The 15,608-nt window shown below is 40.3% G+C and overlaps 1 protein-coding gene across 2 annotated transcripts in view; it reads right to left on the reverse strand.

The window, feature by feature from the left end:
* Positions 1-32: 32 nt before the first annotated feature.
* The window catches only part of COL21A1 (collagen type XXI alpha 1 chain), a 113,375-nt gene continuing 97,799 nt past the window's right edge, over positions 33-15,608 (reverse strand). For both annotated transcript variants that reach the window (XM_074348948.1, XM_074348947.1), the window contains 10 exons: positions 12,705-12,758; positions 10,980-11,051; positions 9,258-9,293; positions 7,230-7,274; positions 5,230-5,262; positions 4,312-4,458; positions 4,170-4,224; positions 3,462-3,662; positions 2,587-2,664; positions 33-1,289 (listed from right to left, as the gene is read on the reverse strand). In XM_074348948.1, the coding sequence (XP_074205049.1) occupies positions 1,102-1,289; positions 2,587-2,664; positions 3,462-3,662; positions 4,170-4,224; positions 4,312-4,458; positions 5,230-5,262; positions 7,230-7,274; positions 9,258-9,293; positions 10,980-11,051; positions 12,705-12,758 (909 nt within the window). In that variant the 3' untranslated portion in view covers positions 33-1,101. The remainder of the gene's footprint in view (positions 1,290-2,586; positions 2,665-3,461; positions 3,663-4,169; positions 4,225-4,311; positions 4,459-5,229; positions 5,263-7,229; positions 7,275-9,257; positions 9,294-10,979; positions 11,052-12,704; positions 12,759-15,608) is intronic.

Here is a 15,608-nt window from a genome sequence, read left to right on the forward strand (position 1 = left end):
AACATCAAGTATAAAGAAGAAAAGACACAGAATTCAGGCCTGTACAAAACTTTATTGTACTTTGAATAACAAGCATGTCACGAAGTTTCAGGCAGGATAAGGATAAAAGATTCCAAATTATGTTCCTTACAGAAGCATTAAGTACAGTACATAAAGACTGTTTGTAATATTTTAAAGTCTGCTAGAAATATCAAGACACACTAGGATCTGTGTTGTTACCTTTCCTGTCAACTAGAGTGTTTATTCCCATTAACTTTGCTACAATAAAAGTTAACATATATGAACATACACATGTAATAAGTGAAATGGAAAATGAAGGCATACAACAAACATTCCAATTGCCAAGCAAGTATGAACAAAGGAATCTTTTCAGTTTTCTAAACTTAGGATTTTGTTTGAACATATTGACCAGGTACAATGAAACTTTTTTCCAGAATGTTTTCAAGGTTACATACTTTGACCCATCCCAATGTAATCAATGTTTTCTTAGCATAATCACTCATGGAATGCTTTGAGAATTTGTCAGTGTGATCAGAAGCACGTTAATCTCTCTCAGTGGAGATATTCAGAACACTGAACCACCAGCAGTGCCTCGCGGCTGCCTGGGAAGCACCGACACTGGGGTAAGAACTGAAATGGTCTGTCCCGAGCTGAGCATCAGCCCTGATCCCCCCTCCCGCACTGGGGCTGCTGTAGAAGCATGAGCTACTAGATAAGAAACATGAAATTCACACAGACAAGAAATTGAACTCAGACCCTCCGCTGCACGGAGGCTGAATGTGAAATTCTTCACAGTGACTGAAATTGACTGGCTGACAGGCAATGGTGGTTTTTTTTTTTTTTAATTCGACTTTGATTAAAATGAATGGACTTACAAGAGACCCTTGAGATTTAGTTAATGCTGCTAATCCAAAGGCTCTGAATAACTGGGGAGCCTTTAAAATCAGTACACGTGACCTTTCTTCCTTAAGGAAAAAGCAATAGTGAAAACACCGAGGTACTTCAGTTTCTTTTCAAAGGATTACTGTTGTTATCTTCCTGAGATGCAAAGACCACAAAAGAAGAGCACCACGCCTGGGCTGCTGAGCGAGGCATCCGACACTAATAGTTTGGTCCTTTTCTAAAGGGATCTCTTCCCACGATGACGCTAAAACACAGCGAGGGGTCGCAGATGCCCGGGGGCCCCGGCTGCCCTTGGGTTCCGGGTTTCCCGTGATCTCCATCTTTCCCGGGGAGACCCGGGTCTCCCCGAGGACCTTCTTTGCTTATTCCCGGAGGGCCCTCTGGACCTAGGATGGGGCGTTAGCAATACACGAACAGAGGAGTTTGTTTTGGTTGCAGACGCAACTGAATCTGTAAAACATTTAAACTGGGAAAAAGAATCTCTTGAAGGTTTTACATGTTTGCACTAATGTGAAAAGAGGAGGTGTCCTCTTGCTAATTCTGTGTGCCTTCCAGTTTGAAAAGAACCATCCCAAAGTTTCCTAACACTAGGCCAAACTGTGTTACTGTAGAAATCACGTTGCTGGTTAAGACACCAGCTGACATTCTAATATTTCAGCTTGTACGCTGTCCAAACTGTTTCTTCCTTGTAGATTCTCTTTTGCCAATGTTATTGTAAACCGCCGAGTGCTGTATCAGTAAGCTGGAACTCTAATAAAGGCACGTTTGTGCCATCTCTGCGGTAAAGACGACTATCTCCATTCTACCTGGTTTTTAGTTTCCTCATCTAAATGCACTGTCATGACCACAGTGTAATTATCACCAATACACAGAGGTGTTCTAACACTGATTTGTGAACCATAGTCTAGTTGGTTCAATCAGCATGCTCAAAGAAAGGAAAGTTAACTTAGGATATTGGCCTTTTAAAATTGATGACCCCAAAATAACAAAAACAAAATATCTAGGTTTGGGGACGGAACAGAGTGTTCTGGGGCACTTTCTACCACTAACACTTCCTGCGACTGCTGCTAATAGCGTGTATGCAGTGCGTAACTACAGTGGCAGGTATTGTTCAGAGTATTTTACACAAACAGTATCAAATCATTTGATCGACCCAAAAGCCTCAAGCAGTGATAACATCTAAAATAATAATACTACTACTACTACACATTTACTGAGAACATAACTAACTGTCGTGCACTTTTCTGAAAGCACTACACGTATTAACTCATTTGATCTTCTTCCGACAGTTTCATGGTGCAGATGACACGACATCACTATTTCCCAAATAAGGAAGCTGTCGCACGGCATAGTTAAATAACACCGCCAGCGGAGGCTGAGCTGAGAGTCAACGTCAGCGCGATGCTGCCGCCCTGAGAGTCAGGAAGACCTCACACGATCTACACTAGGTAACGTGAGCGCCTAGAACCATGAGAACGAGTCTAGGAGTCTAAATGATAAGCCAGAGAGAACCCTGAGCGACTGACGAACATAAGAAAAAAAATTCTACTACTTAGAGCTCAACGTGTTGAACCTGAATCACTTGAAACAAAAGTCTTAGTTTCAAATTTTTGGACGTAAATGTATGATGGTTTTCTTAAGCAAGACGTGCAGCCACACTGCTGAGCGTACGCGAGTTCTCACCTGGGGGACCAGGAGGGCCTTGTGCCCCAGGGCGCCCAGGCCCTGGGTTCCCCTTTTCTCCGCTTCGTCCTGGGGGGCCTGCAAAGGGCCAGAGACGGGAGTAAGCTTGCTTTGCCTGCAAGATCCCTTCCTCCTAGATCGGGTCTTTCAAAGCTGACAATACATACATTGAAAGAAAAAGAAGTCTTTTAAAAATAGCTTGCCACTAATTTATTATTGCTAACGGGAAAGAGAATCTTTGAAACAAAACATTCTAAAATGACCTGTGGTCTAGAAAAATTTGATGGAGATTAAACAGTAAGAAAGGAAAATGGTTTTGAATCATTAGCCCTTTCTGTTAATTGTAGTCCTTTTGTTATGTTGATGGAACATCTGCGTTGTTCATACAATCTTAAATTAAAAGGAACAAGTTACGCACCAGCATTTCACATAGACATTGAGGGGCACAGAGGAGGAAGTGATGGGCTACTGGGAAGTTTGGTTGCAAAACATAATTTTTCTTATAATAGAACAAAATGTTAAGTAAGGAAACAGAAGTTACCAAAGTCAAAATAAAGGAAATGGGGGCTGTGATGTTCCATTTAAAGACCTTATTAGACTCAAGCAAAATTTCTGCATGCATTGTCCACATTTTCTGATGGACAGCTTCACGTGCTTTGTAACCTAGACTTTTCTCTCTTAACTTTAGAACAGTCTTTCAAGAAATAGAAGAATTGTTCTATAACTCAGTTCACCAGCTATTTAAAGACCTAAGGATACAAAAAATGTTTTTTCTTCGAGAAAACAAAGATGAACTCTTGTCTGTTAAATCAGTTTAGGGTGTGAATCCAAAACATACCCTTTCCTGTTGTTCACTGGCCTGTGCACATAAGTACCTTTTAATCCTCTGGCACCTGGGCGTCCAGGAGCACCCATAAATCCAGGAACACCATCTCTTCCTGGCAAACCAGGGAAGCCTCGGGGACCTTCTGGGCCCACGGGACCCGGCGGCCCAGGAATACCAGGGGAGCCGTGCTGGGACTGGCAATGGTCACAACTTGGAATCCTTCCACTCTGCAGTAAGACTGGTAGCTGGGCTTAGAAACAGAGAAACCCCATCTCTTTTGTTTAAATGGTGAATGGGCATTAACAGTCTCAATTTTTTTTTTTTAATTTACAGATGTCTACCCCTTGGACAGTAATTTCACTCCTAGAAATTTACCTGTGGAAATGTTCATTGCTCTGTGCAGTGATTTTATTGTGGCAATTGCATCAAACAACGGGAAAAAAAGTTAAGTGCCCCCGTAAAAAGAAATTTGTAAATTAAATTATAGCCATCATATTTATAAGTAAAATGACCAGAATGATGGCAGAAAAGAAAATTTAACGGATGGTGAAATAATTATAAATTGCTTTATGAAAAAGATTAACAAGGGGTACATATACTGCTTTTATCTTTATAAAAATATTTATCTAGATAAAAACCAGGTTTATAGCTGTCCTGTATTTTCTTCTTTATCTTCTATCTTTTATAATTTCTACAAAGAATTTGTATTACTTTTGAAATCTGAAAAGTTATTAAAATCTCTGTGTTTGAGACTTACCTCTTAATACATCAGTGCAAACTTGTCGGATAAACTGTTCTGAAAATTCTCTCCCCTGCATCAAATTATTAGGGGTTATAACATGCATGCACCAAATGAAAAGCAATGAAAATATGAAAACCGAAAGCAGCAGGATACATACGGGCTTCCCATCCAGCCCTGGAGGCCCCATGGGCCCTGCTTCCCCCGGCTGCCCCTGGGGACCCACAGGCCCCATCAGACCGTCCACCCCAGACTCTCCTTTGGGTCCAGTGGCACCTCTGGCACCCGGCTCTCCCTTTTCACCGCTCTAGAAACAAAAGAAACCTTCAGTAGTTCTATTCAAATATTTTGGGAGGTATAATTGCACCACAAGAATCCTCAAGGGTATGAATAAGAATATATACACGTGTGTATATGTTAGTTACACAGGAACCAGCTGGGAAATACTGTTACTGATCAGGAGGGAAATTTTATGCTGTATTAAACCATCACTTGTCCAGCCAGCCAGCCCTACAAGTTAACCACCACTTACTACGTGTACTGACTAGGTAGTACGCATAGTGCCAAAGACGCGACGACCGTGACACGGTCCTGCTCCCAGGGGGTTTAAAGTCTAGAGAGAGATGTGTGGAAACACCGTGTTCTTCACTGAAAAATGTGCAGAAAAACCTTAGCTCCTAATTTAGAAATCAGTATTATTGGCAAGTATGTAATATTTCATACCTAATTCAGTGAATCTAAAATATAATGTTATTTATAAATATATTATGGAATATGTAAAATATATAATACAGAATATAAAATAATACCTTTTATATAATAAACTATATAATGTATATTTATAATTTATAAAATATATATAAAATTATACATTTATATAAACTTCATATATAAATATACATGATAAATATATATGAATAGTATATATAATATAAATATTCTGAAAAGTCACTAGGAACTATTGAAGAATACAAAAGACACTTTCTATCTGCGATGTCCATAGCTAGATGTATATACAGTTTTGAAAGTCAAGCCATGAGGACTGAGCGGAAGCAGCAGAATACATGAAGAAACATACCTCTCCTTTTGCACCATGATGGCCTGGAATTCCCTTTGAAAATTAATGGGGAAAAACAAAAACAAAAATAAATGTGCAGGCTACAGGGCCAGTACTGGGGTGTGCACCTTTTACCACAGATTTAATCATACTTTAATCTTACATTTGGAAAACAGTAATAGGAGTGGTGACAGTTAGTTACACATACAAGAGACCTATTTGTGCCTTTTTAAAAGGAGACTCATGGCTAGGACACATGCTAACTGGATCATTTAAAAAGGTTCATCTACATAATTGTCATTCTTATATATGAATATTTTCATATGCTGCAGGTCAAATATGTAGATTAGAATGGCACTCTATCTGAATTCTTTTAAAATTCTATTGACTTTAAAATGTATTACTATCTTAATGAAAATTAAGATTCCAATCAGAGAATATGCCAATATCTTATAATAACTATAAATGGAGTCTAACCTTTAAAAGTTGCAAATCACTATATTGTAACCCTATAACATATCATCTTATAATCTTATAAGTCTTATAAAAAGCACATCAGCTATATACCGCAATAGAAGAAGCTCCAGTTAGGGAAGATAAGGTGTATTTATTCTTTTATTCTGTGATTAAGATGAGTATTGTATTTTTCCCAAGTTTATATTCTTAAAAGTTAAATTTTGTTTGAGTACTATTGATAAAAGCTGGGTTAAAGTAAAGGTAACATTCAAAGTGATTAACAGGGAAGGCAGACCAATCTGGCCTGTGCGGAATCAGCCGCTGCTGGTAATTCAGAGATAAGACGAGCAGTGTGATGGCAGTGCGGTATTTCCCTCCCGGTGACGGGAACACTGGGGAGCCCACGCACGACCCGCAGCATCACAATCATGGGTGCGGCTCGATGGCCCTGTTAAATTACTTCCACTCATCTTTCACATAGTCATTCCAATGACATATAGTATAGGTGATAAGAACTTTCAGGACAGGCATTCCAATTTTCTGTCTTTTAAATTCATTGTGTAGTCAGGCTCTAAAATCACCTAATACTAGTTCAGGAAAAAGAGTATAGCTTTCACATACACAGGCAGGATTTCATTTATTCAACTTTAAAAATGGGTGTTCTGCAATTCAGTTTGAACTTTAGTGTACAACGTTTCAATACGAAAAAATACGAATATCCAAATTAGACAAAAGGGGAGAAAAATTAGGTAAAATCAGTGTATGGCACAGAGAAAGGCAGATTCTCAAAAAGCATAAAAACAGGCTCCTATCACTGAGTAAAACGCTCTCTGTAAGGCCATTCTTTAAATATTGAGGATTCCAAAGAATTGCAGGGGTGTTTCCTACCAGTCGTAATCCTACAGCTGGGTCCAGGGTAAGAGGGAAGATAAGCCCTCAGGACTAGAACAAAATTAGAGCTGAAACTGAAAACAGCTGTCACCCGAGAATCCACTAAGATGATTTCACGAGGGAAACATCCACTTGGACTCCCTTCACGACACGAAGGCCAAAAAATTGCACGCGTGCAGCCCTTGGTCAGGTGTCAGGTAACGAGGACTCTGTTTGCTTGGAGAGCTTGGGACCTGAGAATCAGCAGCCGCTCCGCCCTCCCCTCCGCCCTGGTTCTCCCTATAGACTCCGCGCCAGTGGTGGGAGACGGAGCCCCCGACAAACCCGGGACAGAAGCTTTCTAGGGAACCCAAGTCCTGCCCTGGGGGTGAGAAGCGAGAACCCTGAAGAGAGTGTCTTCAATAAACCAGCGAGCGAGCTCAGTTGTGAGCTCGAATTCCAAAGGAAATACCCTTCTCTCAGAGAGTTACTGTGCGTAATGAAAATACAACACACATGATTAAAGCAAGCCGTGGTCACCACCACCAGTGAGCGAACTCACTCTTCTGCCCTAGAATGCACGTTACGCCTCCCCTTGCCCCCACCCTCCTTTATTGGTAAGTAACCCTCTCTCAGCATTGTTCAGTTATGTGATTCATTATTTCATTTTCCACCAGTAAAATAAAATGACATACCTGTTGCCCCGGAATCCCTTGTCGTCCATTTTCTCCCTTTTGACCCTTTAAAATTTAAGAAACATTAGTAATTAGTTTGCACATATATGATGCAATTACATATACAGCACAAACTGCCCTACCCTGTAGTCTAGGAGGAATGTCATAAAAGCAGCGACACAGGCATGTAAAACGATGTAAGAGGTGGAGAAGAAAAAAGGAAGTGAGGGGAAAGGCAACACAGTCTTACACTTAAAATGGACAGAGACAGGGAACCACCGCCGGCTCTGAGGAGCACGGAAGTAATTTCCGACAGGTAGGGACATTCTGCTGAGTCCACGTTCACAGCATGAAAAGCACTTTGAAAGCTAGTAGCTATCATCATTCTATTAATCTCAATGACATTATCTGTGTTCAGTGCTAACGATAAACATGTGAGGACAAGAAGCCCTCTTTAAACAAATTTTTTAAATTAAAAATATTCTGTAAAAAAAAACATTTTGAAGGAAGATCTTTATCTTTAAATCAGGACAAGTAAGCGAGAAAAAATCCACAAAGCTATAAACACATTCTGTCCGTTGAATCAGCACTTTGGGACGTCCACCCTGGGTAAGACACTGGGCGAGTACTACTATCGCTTTGTCCCTCTGTTGAAAAGGGTAATCAGCGGTTTCCAGGAAAACATGTGCCTGGATACAGAATCATTGAAAGGGCCAGAGACTAAAATTTTAAATCACCACTGCTCGGCGGTTTGTGCATTTATTTACTTACACAAATGAAATTCCCCATATCTATCAGGAGGGCCCTATTTGCTAGCAGGACACTGAAACTGTCCCTAATGTCGCCTTCAAGTTGCTCATTGTGTGGTGCAAAAGCTAAGCAACCAAACCAGGAACAATGACACTGCTGTCTGCTAAGGACGCAGAGTGTAACTATCCATCTGGGACGGGTGCTCCTGGGACATAGGATGGGGCACCTGACAAAGAGGGTCAGAAAAATGACTGCCTCTTGAGTGCAGCCCCCAGTGGAAGCGGTAGTCAACTGGAGAGGACAGGACAGTGAGCCAGGAAGAGGCGACGCAGGACAAAGGCAAGTGATTCCTTCTGGCCAAAGCAGCAGGGCAGGCGTGGATGACGGCGGGCAGAGGGGCGGAGAGAAGACTGCAGAGGAGGACTCAGTCAGACCAGGAGACACTTTATGGACGGACTGTATCCTGAAAGGTGTGGGGCACCACTGAAGGATTCCTGAGCAGATGGGCAGCAGTATTGATGCTGGTGGACGTGTGGGGGGAAAGGACACACTGGACTCAAGCAGACCACTTAGATTTGTAATTAATGGTTGGGAAAGTCTTTTACTTCTAAAACTTAAAAGATTGGAAGATCAGATACAGTTCATTCCAGATCAGTGTGTCATTGATTGAGCCAGTGCCATCCGGCTTCTGGGTCAGGGTTCAGTTAATGAAAAAACCCTTCAAGGGCTGCTTAATCCGAGGCAGACCCGTCCTTATCCCTCAAGGCAGCAGCGTGTTTCTCCTCTCTGCCTTTGTTGCTAAAGCACCCAAAACCAAATGTCCTTCTGCACCACCTAGATTTCCTCAGCCTGAGGCTATTTTCTGGTCATTCTCCTTCCATTTATTAGTTTGAATATGTTTTCTATTTGGTGTTAATGGTTTCTTACCAAATTTATTTGTGCCATCAGCCATTTCAAATCATTTGTGGAAGCACAGCATAAAACATATAACTAAATAGATACTAGAAGTAGGTAATAAAACCCGTACACTTATTTGGTTGAATCGCTTGGTTCCCAAGTTTTCTACAACGACGAAGTGGTAAAGGATCTTAAAGCTAGATTTGATGTGTTCTGAGTTTAGTAGCAGAGGCAGAAAGTTGGGATCTAACAGTTACTGATGGTGAAACAGGAAGGAGCTGGGAAAGCAAGGTAAGAATGAAAAAGGACAAAGCCCCGATTTTATTTTGCCAAGCAGAAGCAGAAGCAGAAGCAGAAGCAGAAGGAAACGAAACGAAACGAAACGAAAAGGCAGCGACATACCTGAATGCCTCTCTCACCGTGATTCCCTTTGTCCCCCTGCAGGAAGGTGATTTCATGCGCGTCATAATCTAGTATGTTCTGTATCCTCTCAAATAAATATGTTTTTCTTCAGCAAAGAAAAATACGTGATCTCATGCAAATTCCGCAAGTGCCTTATAGACGAACGCTGACTCCAACACAGCATTTGAGAAGCGAGTAAAACCACATGTATGTCAACATGTCCTAAATGAATACTTTCTCATGCTCTTTCTTACACACAGAAGAAAATTTACTACAATTTCTGTTTTACAAGGAGAGGAAAGCTTTTCTCTATTGATCGCAATCTGAAGTGAAACAAACAAGAGAGGACTTATTTTTGACAAATGTCGTTTTCATGAAATCAAACTGAAAATCCTCTACTATTAAGCTAATAGTGGCCACAAATTAATAGGAAACAATGAAATAAAAAATAATGTACACATGATATTTTAGAAAACATGTGCTTCAAAAATTAACTTTTGGGGGAAATTCATATTCTATGATAAGGTTTCCTGGAATTTCTCAGCTAGAAGAGACATTTGAAACCAACTAGTTCAATGTCCCTGTTCTTATAGGTAATGAACCCACAGATCATGAAAGGTAAGCACTTGCCCAAAGTTTAACTTGGACAGTGTCTCCAAATTTCCTTTCAACCATGCTGTCCAAACAGAGAGAGTAGAGTTGTGTGTTTACAGCAAACAAAATACAGATTTTAATGGCAAGTTTTTGAACAAGGAAATTCTCTTAAATCCAAACATATATCCACAGTAGATTGACTTAATATTCACTAAAGAGCTAACACTTGATTCTGCTGTGAGGGTCACCCCTGCATCAGCTTATCAGGGCAGAAGGATCACACGGGTACAGCAGTGCGGGGGCCAGGCAGTTACTACACAAGGGACAGAAAAAGGAAACAAAAACGGAAACAGCAAGGGATACAGAGATGAAGACATCAGGGTTTGTATCCTTTCCAGAATCAATGCCAGCATTCTTCCTTCTAACCTGAAATGTATACATTTGCAGTGGCACAGGCGTCTCTGACAGATGGGCAGTCAGTGGCTGCATAAAACCTTCAGACCAACAATAATAATATGTATGCACACACAGCTCAGGGTTCCTTTACTTAACCTGAGAGAGAGAGAACCCAAAGTGATGCTGTTTTATCTCACCAAACTGTTCTACGTGAGTAGACAGGATGTCTATTTTAAACTCCTTAAATTAATTTTAAGTGAATTGTTATGTGAGAGAATTGTTTCAGAGAGGAACGTCCCAGTCAAACATTCTGGGTGTGATTTTTATCCTTTACCCTGCAGAGGACAGAACTCTGCTCTCTGTTTGGACGGCAGAAGCTTTTGCTCCAGTCTCGGTAGGAGTGATACTCATATTTCGGTAAGAGTGCCTCACGCTGAGTAGTTTCCCGAAAAAATTCTTGACCCACCTGGATTGCCTAGAAAACAACCCGAATTTAGAGGGCATTACTTCATTGTACGTTTCTATTTTCTGATCTGCCTCTTCCAAGGCCCCGTGCGGGGACGTGAAACTTGCCACAGCGCTTGGCATGGGGTCAAACACACTATACACCCACCAAATACGTAGGTCAGCTTATCACTGAGTGTATAACTGGTCCTTCAGTGCTGTTTCACAAAAGGAGAACTTACATGGTAATAGCTGATTAACACTGAGTTAATATCCTGAATATCATACCTTTTTCCCCTGAATTCCAGGCAAACCCAGGTACCCTGGTTCTCCCGGGGGGCCCGCTGCTCCTGGCTCTCCCTGGGTAACACAGAAAGTGCATGACAGTCACAGACCTGCTGCTTGTGAAACACACCACTGCTTTCATCTCTACATACATGGCAGATTTAAAATTGATAGTTAAAAAAATGTGTTGACATTTATACTCATTACTACAGAAATAGTAAAGAATGACAAGTTCACTGCAGCCCCAATAAAACTTCTTAAATTTTTTTCTGTCTTTGCTAGTTACGATATTCTATGCTAATTATTATACCATATATTTTAATATTTTATAGCTATTTGGTATTTTATTATATTTATAACTTCAACAATAAATAAAACAGTGAAAGTAACAAACACGGGTATCTCTCTTTGTATTTACTAACACTCTCTTCCTCCTTGAGGCTGCTTTTTCTCATAATCCTCCTTTAAAAACCTTTATTGTTACAAAACTAGTAAGTACATAGAAGTAATAAAATTATTGAAAATCTCATTACGCACACTTTTTACTTTGTTGTACATTTTTCTCTCTACCGCTCACACGTACAAAACTCAGTTACTGAAATGTGCTATGTATGCATAATTTTATAATACATCTTTTACTTCAACATATATTAATATTGGGAGGTCTTCATATGCCATTCTGTTTTTTAAAACAACTTTTAATTGCAGAATCACATTCAACTGTGTTTATTTACCATATTTTATTTAATAAAATTCCTACTGTTAAACGTTCATTTTTATTTTTATAAATAATATTGGGGTGAACATCCTTATAGGTAAATATGCACATTTATGGTTTTTACATATGTGTATATGTGGAATATGTATGTGACACATATATGTGGAATATTCTTTTCTTGGAAGTAAATTCTTGAGCTGTTTTCAGGATAAGGAATACTCCATGACTTCTCTTAATTTTTCTACTCCCTATCATCTCATAGGGATTATTTCTCTTCTTTTAAAAGTCTTAAACAAGGAAATTTTCTGAAGGCACAGAAAGAGGATGTATCAACAATATTTACGTTAAAAGTGTAGGAGATGGGACGTACCCCTAACCGGCGCCATGGTGTTCGTTTTACCATTAGTTCCAAACTCTGTTACATTAACTGAAAAATAACCTCTTATGTGGAAACTAAGTTCTATTCTTTCTGCTCACTGTGTCCACTACTCCCGAGCTGCTGACTGTTAGTCTAGATTTTTGAAGGCTGGAAGAGAACTGAAAGTCCCATTGAAATAAACAGCAACCATTTGGTCTGGAGGAAGCTGGTAATAATAGTAAGTGGTGTGAGAGCCCCATAGTGGAAATCAACTCCCATCAATCAGCAAACAAAGGAGCAGCAGAGCACCAGTGGTGGGGACAGCCCTCTGGCGTTCAGCCGCGCAAGAGAGCAACGTTCTCTGGACCAGAGAGGCTATTCATACTAGTATGTAACTGTTTCCAATTCTAGAAAAAACAAACCAAAGCATATTTCATGCCTTTCTTACCCAAACTGTGATCAAATATCCAAAAATCTGAAATGAAATTGGCCCACGTTCACCATTTGCTTTCACGTACCTTAATTTTATGATAGGGGTAATCCTTCATTTCATGTATCTTTTCTTAAGAGATATAAAGGTTAATCTCATCCAACAATGAGGGGAACTCTTAATTCTTTAAAGATATTTCCAAAAGCATCAAATCACAATTACCTTGAGCCCAGAAGCCCCAGGCATGCCTTGAAGTCCAGGTTCACCTTTATTTCCCTGTCAATGCATCAAAACCATTTGACTTTTTAAAAATTAAGTCACACTACATCTGATACAGACACTAAAGGGAATATATTTAAAATAAGTTTACACTTCCCACCTCCCAGTTGTTTGAAACATAGAATCTGTATGTTAAGACTCCTATTAAGAAAAACCCTTTTAAGCAAGGAAGTGAGTTCACACATATATAAAGCTTTCTAAAAGCATGTTTTAAAGCTGGTAGCTGCAAGTAAAGAAAGAGATTCAGATCTTTAAGGACCAGCACTGATCAGCTAGGTCTCTGTGCTGCACAGGCCGGAGTCACGGATTTTAACAGCATCCTCCAGGTACCCTGAAGGCTGGGAACCTTCATCTTTCTTTCTGTCACTAATTTCTAGTATGCAGCTGCAGGAAAGAAAATTAACTTCAAATGCACAGTGGCTTTTTTGGGGTGGGGGTGGTGGGGGGAAGAAGCATGAGTCGGAAAATGTTTAGTTTGTGCTCTTTTTCAAGATTCCAGGCAGGCCTTGCTAACAGAAACTTGGAGAGCAAAATGCAGTGGACAGAACAAAGAACGTTAAGACAGGAATGGAGGACTAGTTCTAAAAAGAGAGAACCCGCCCCTTGGCTCATCAGGAGAGACAGTCAGAGGTGGTTCCGGTTTTCAAATACACTTTGACCTCTGAAATCACAACTTCGTCACGGCCTGGCAAAACCCATAACTAAAGCAGCTGGTGTGACACCTGGAAGGGAAGGGCTCACCGATCAGTAAAGGGAATCACCTTCATTTTCAGCTCATGTTGAGAAACATGTGAGCATAACATTTGGACTTAATTAAAGCATTTAGCACATGCCAGCTAACACAACACCACAGAACAACGGTTCCTTAAAATTTCTAATTTTACAAGTGGTAAGTTAAGCTGAAACTCACAGAGGTGCCGGGACTTGCTGAAAGTTACACAGCTTGATTATGTTACTCTACCTTGACGTCATTTAGATGTTTTACAAAACTGGAATTTAGTATGGTAAAGTTGACTTAGAAATGGTTCAATGGCTATTTAAAAAAGAAGTATTATAATCTAAATTGGAAGTTTTCTAAAGATCTATCACAGAGTTTCAGCCTTATCCCTGCTCTGTTTCATACAGGGTCTCTTATTTGTTTTTTGGTCCCACTCTAGAACTTACATCACAGGCACATCCACACAGTGTATTCTAAGGCTGCTTTTGCATTATAACAGCCGAGTTGAGTAGCTGCAACAGAAACTATATGGCCCTCAAAGATAAAACATTTCCTATCTGGCTCTTTGCAGAAAAAGTTCGTAACCCCTGAGCTGATAAGCTGCATGAAAAGAAGCAGAAATGTTTTACTGAAAAAATTACATTTAATGTTTCACTGAAAAGAGGGTGGAAAGGGATGAAGTGGGAGTTCGAGATTCGCAGATGTGAACTACTACATATAAAAACAGATAAACAAGGTTCTACTGTACAGCACAGGGAACTCTATTCAGTATCTTGTAGTAACCTGTAATGAGAAAGAATATGAAAAGGAATCTATGTATGTACACACATGACTGGGACATGAAGCTGGACACCAGAAATTGATGCATTGTAACTGACTATACTTCAATTAAAAAAAATTTTTTTTAATTTTAAAAGATTACATTTAAGAGGTATACTTTTAACATCTTGAGTCTATTTTTTAACAAAACAACTGCACAAATACAGGGTGAGGGGGATAAAATGTTACAGTATATTCATGTGAAAACAAACACACTGCAGTGCTAGAAGCAATCTCCTGCCTCCCTGGCCAAATCAACAGATCCCCCATGTGGTGGATGCCACAGGTACATTGTTCTAAAATCTCCTATGGGAAGGCCAGCAGATTCAACTGACCTTCAGCTCAGTGTGAGCCAAGGAAGTGAAGTGGCTAATGAAAAAGAAGCTGATGAACCCTTTGGCTTCATTCTTAAGAATCAGAGCATCCAGAACATCATGGGAGAGTCCCCTGAACCCCAGTTATTTAAAGAGTGTAAAACTACTCTATTTTTTTCTTACAATAGGACATTGAGAAATGATGGAGAACGTCAGCTTAGCAAGCGCACTCACACTGGTGGGACCCGCCGGTACCCACCCCTGGTGAGGGGGCAGCTACTTCTCCCTGATCGCTGGGCTCCCGGGACTTCTGATTCTCTCTCTTCTCTGAGTATTTCAGAAATTAAAAGTAGAACAGATTTGGCCGTCTACTCATCTTGAGTGTCAAGATCTGTTTCCCTGGTCTTGTTAAGGGTTGAATGCTTCCAAAACAGCAACTCCATCACTTCCTTTTGGAAGGTTATCCTAGAATCTACTCATTCAATAGTTGAGCATAGTTTAAGTCAAGCCAGAAGGTACTTGATCTGATCCTCTTATAAATCAAGAAAAAAGTTTTCTTCGCACATGATTCTGTACACCTAGAAAATGGTCAAGCCATGGTATTCAGAGTTTCAGTTCCACCTGAAGAATAACCTAATCTGACAGCTAAATGTATTTGTCAAGCTTGCCTTACTTTTTTTTTCTTCTAAAAGTAAAGATAATATATGCCATCTCATCCCCAGTTTTTTGGGAGGGAATGCAAAACTCACTCCAAGGCATTTTACAAATAAAAATTCTGGACAGATTCCACTAAATAAAATACCAAGCAGAGGACTTGGAGGTTGGCAAGCTTATCCTCAATCATCACTACTAATGCTCTAGAGGGTGGGCCTGGCACCAAGCTCCGCGGAGCTCTCTGCATCCCTCAGTGCACTGGAGATGCCAGCAAGGAAGGAGGGGCGGAGTCGTGAGGGACTGTGGACTCTTTCCAGCTTAAACCAGGCATGCGTTACATTA

The sequence above is a fragment of the Camelus bactrianus genome, chromosome 20, assembly GCF_048773025.1.
Source record: "Camelus bactrianus isolate YW-2024 breed Bactrian camel chromosome 20, ASM4877302v1, whole genome shotgun sequence".
Classification (NCBI taxonomy): domain Eukaryota; kingdom Metazoa; phylum Chordata; class Mammalia; order Artiodactyla; family Camelidae; genus Camelus; species Camelus bactrianus.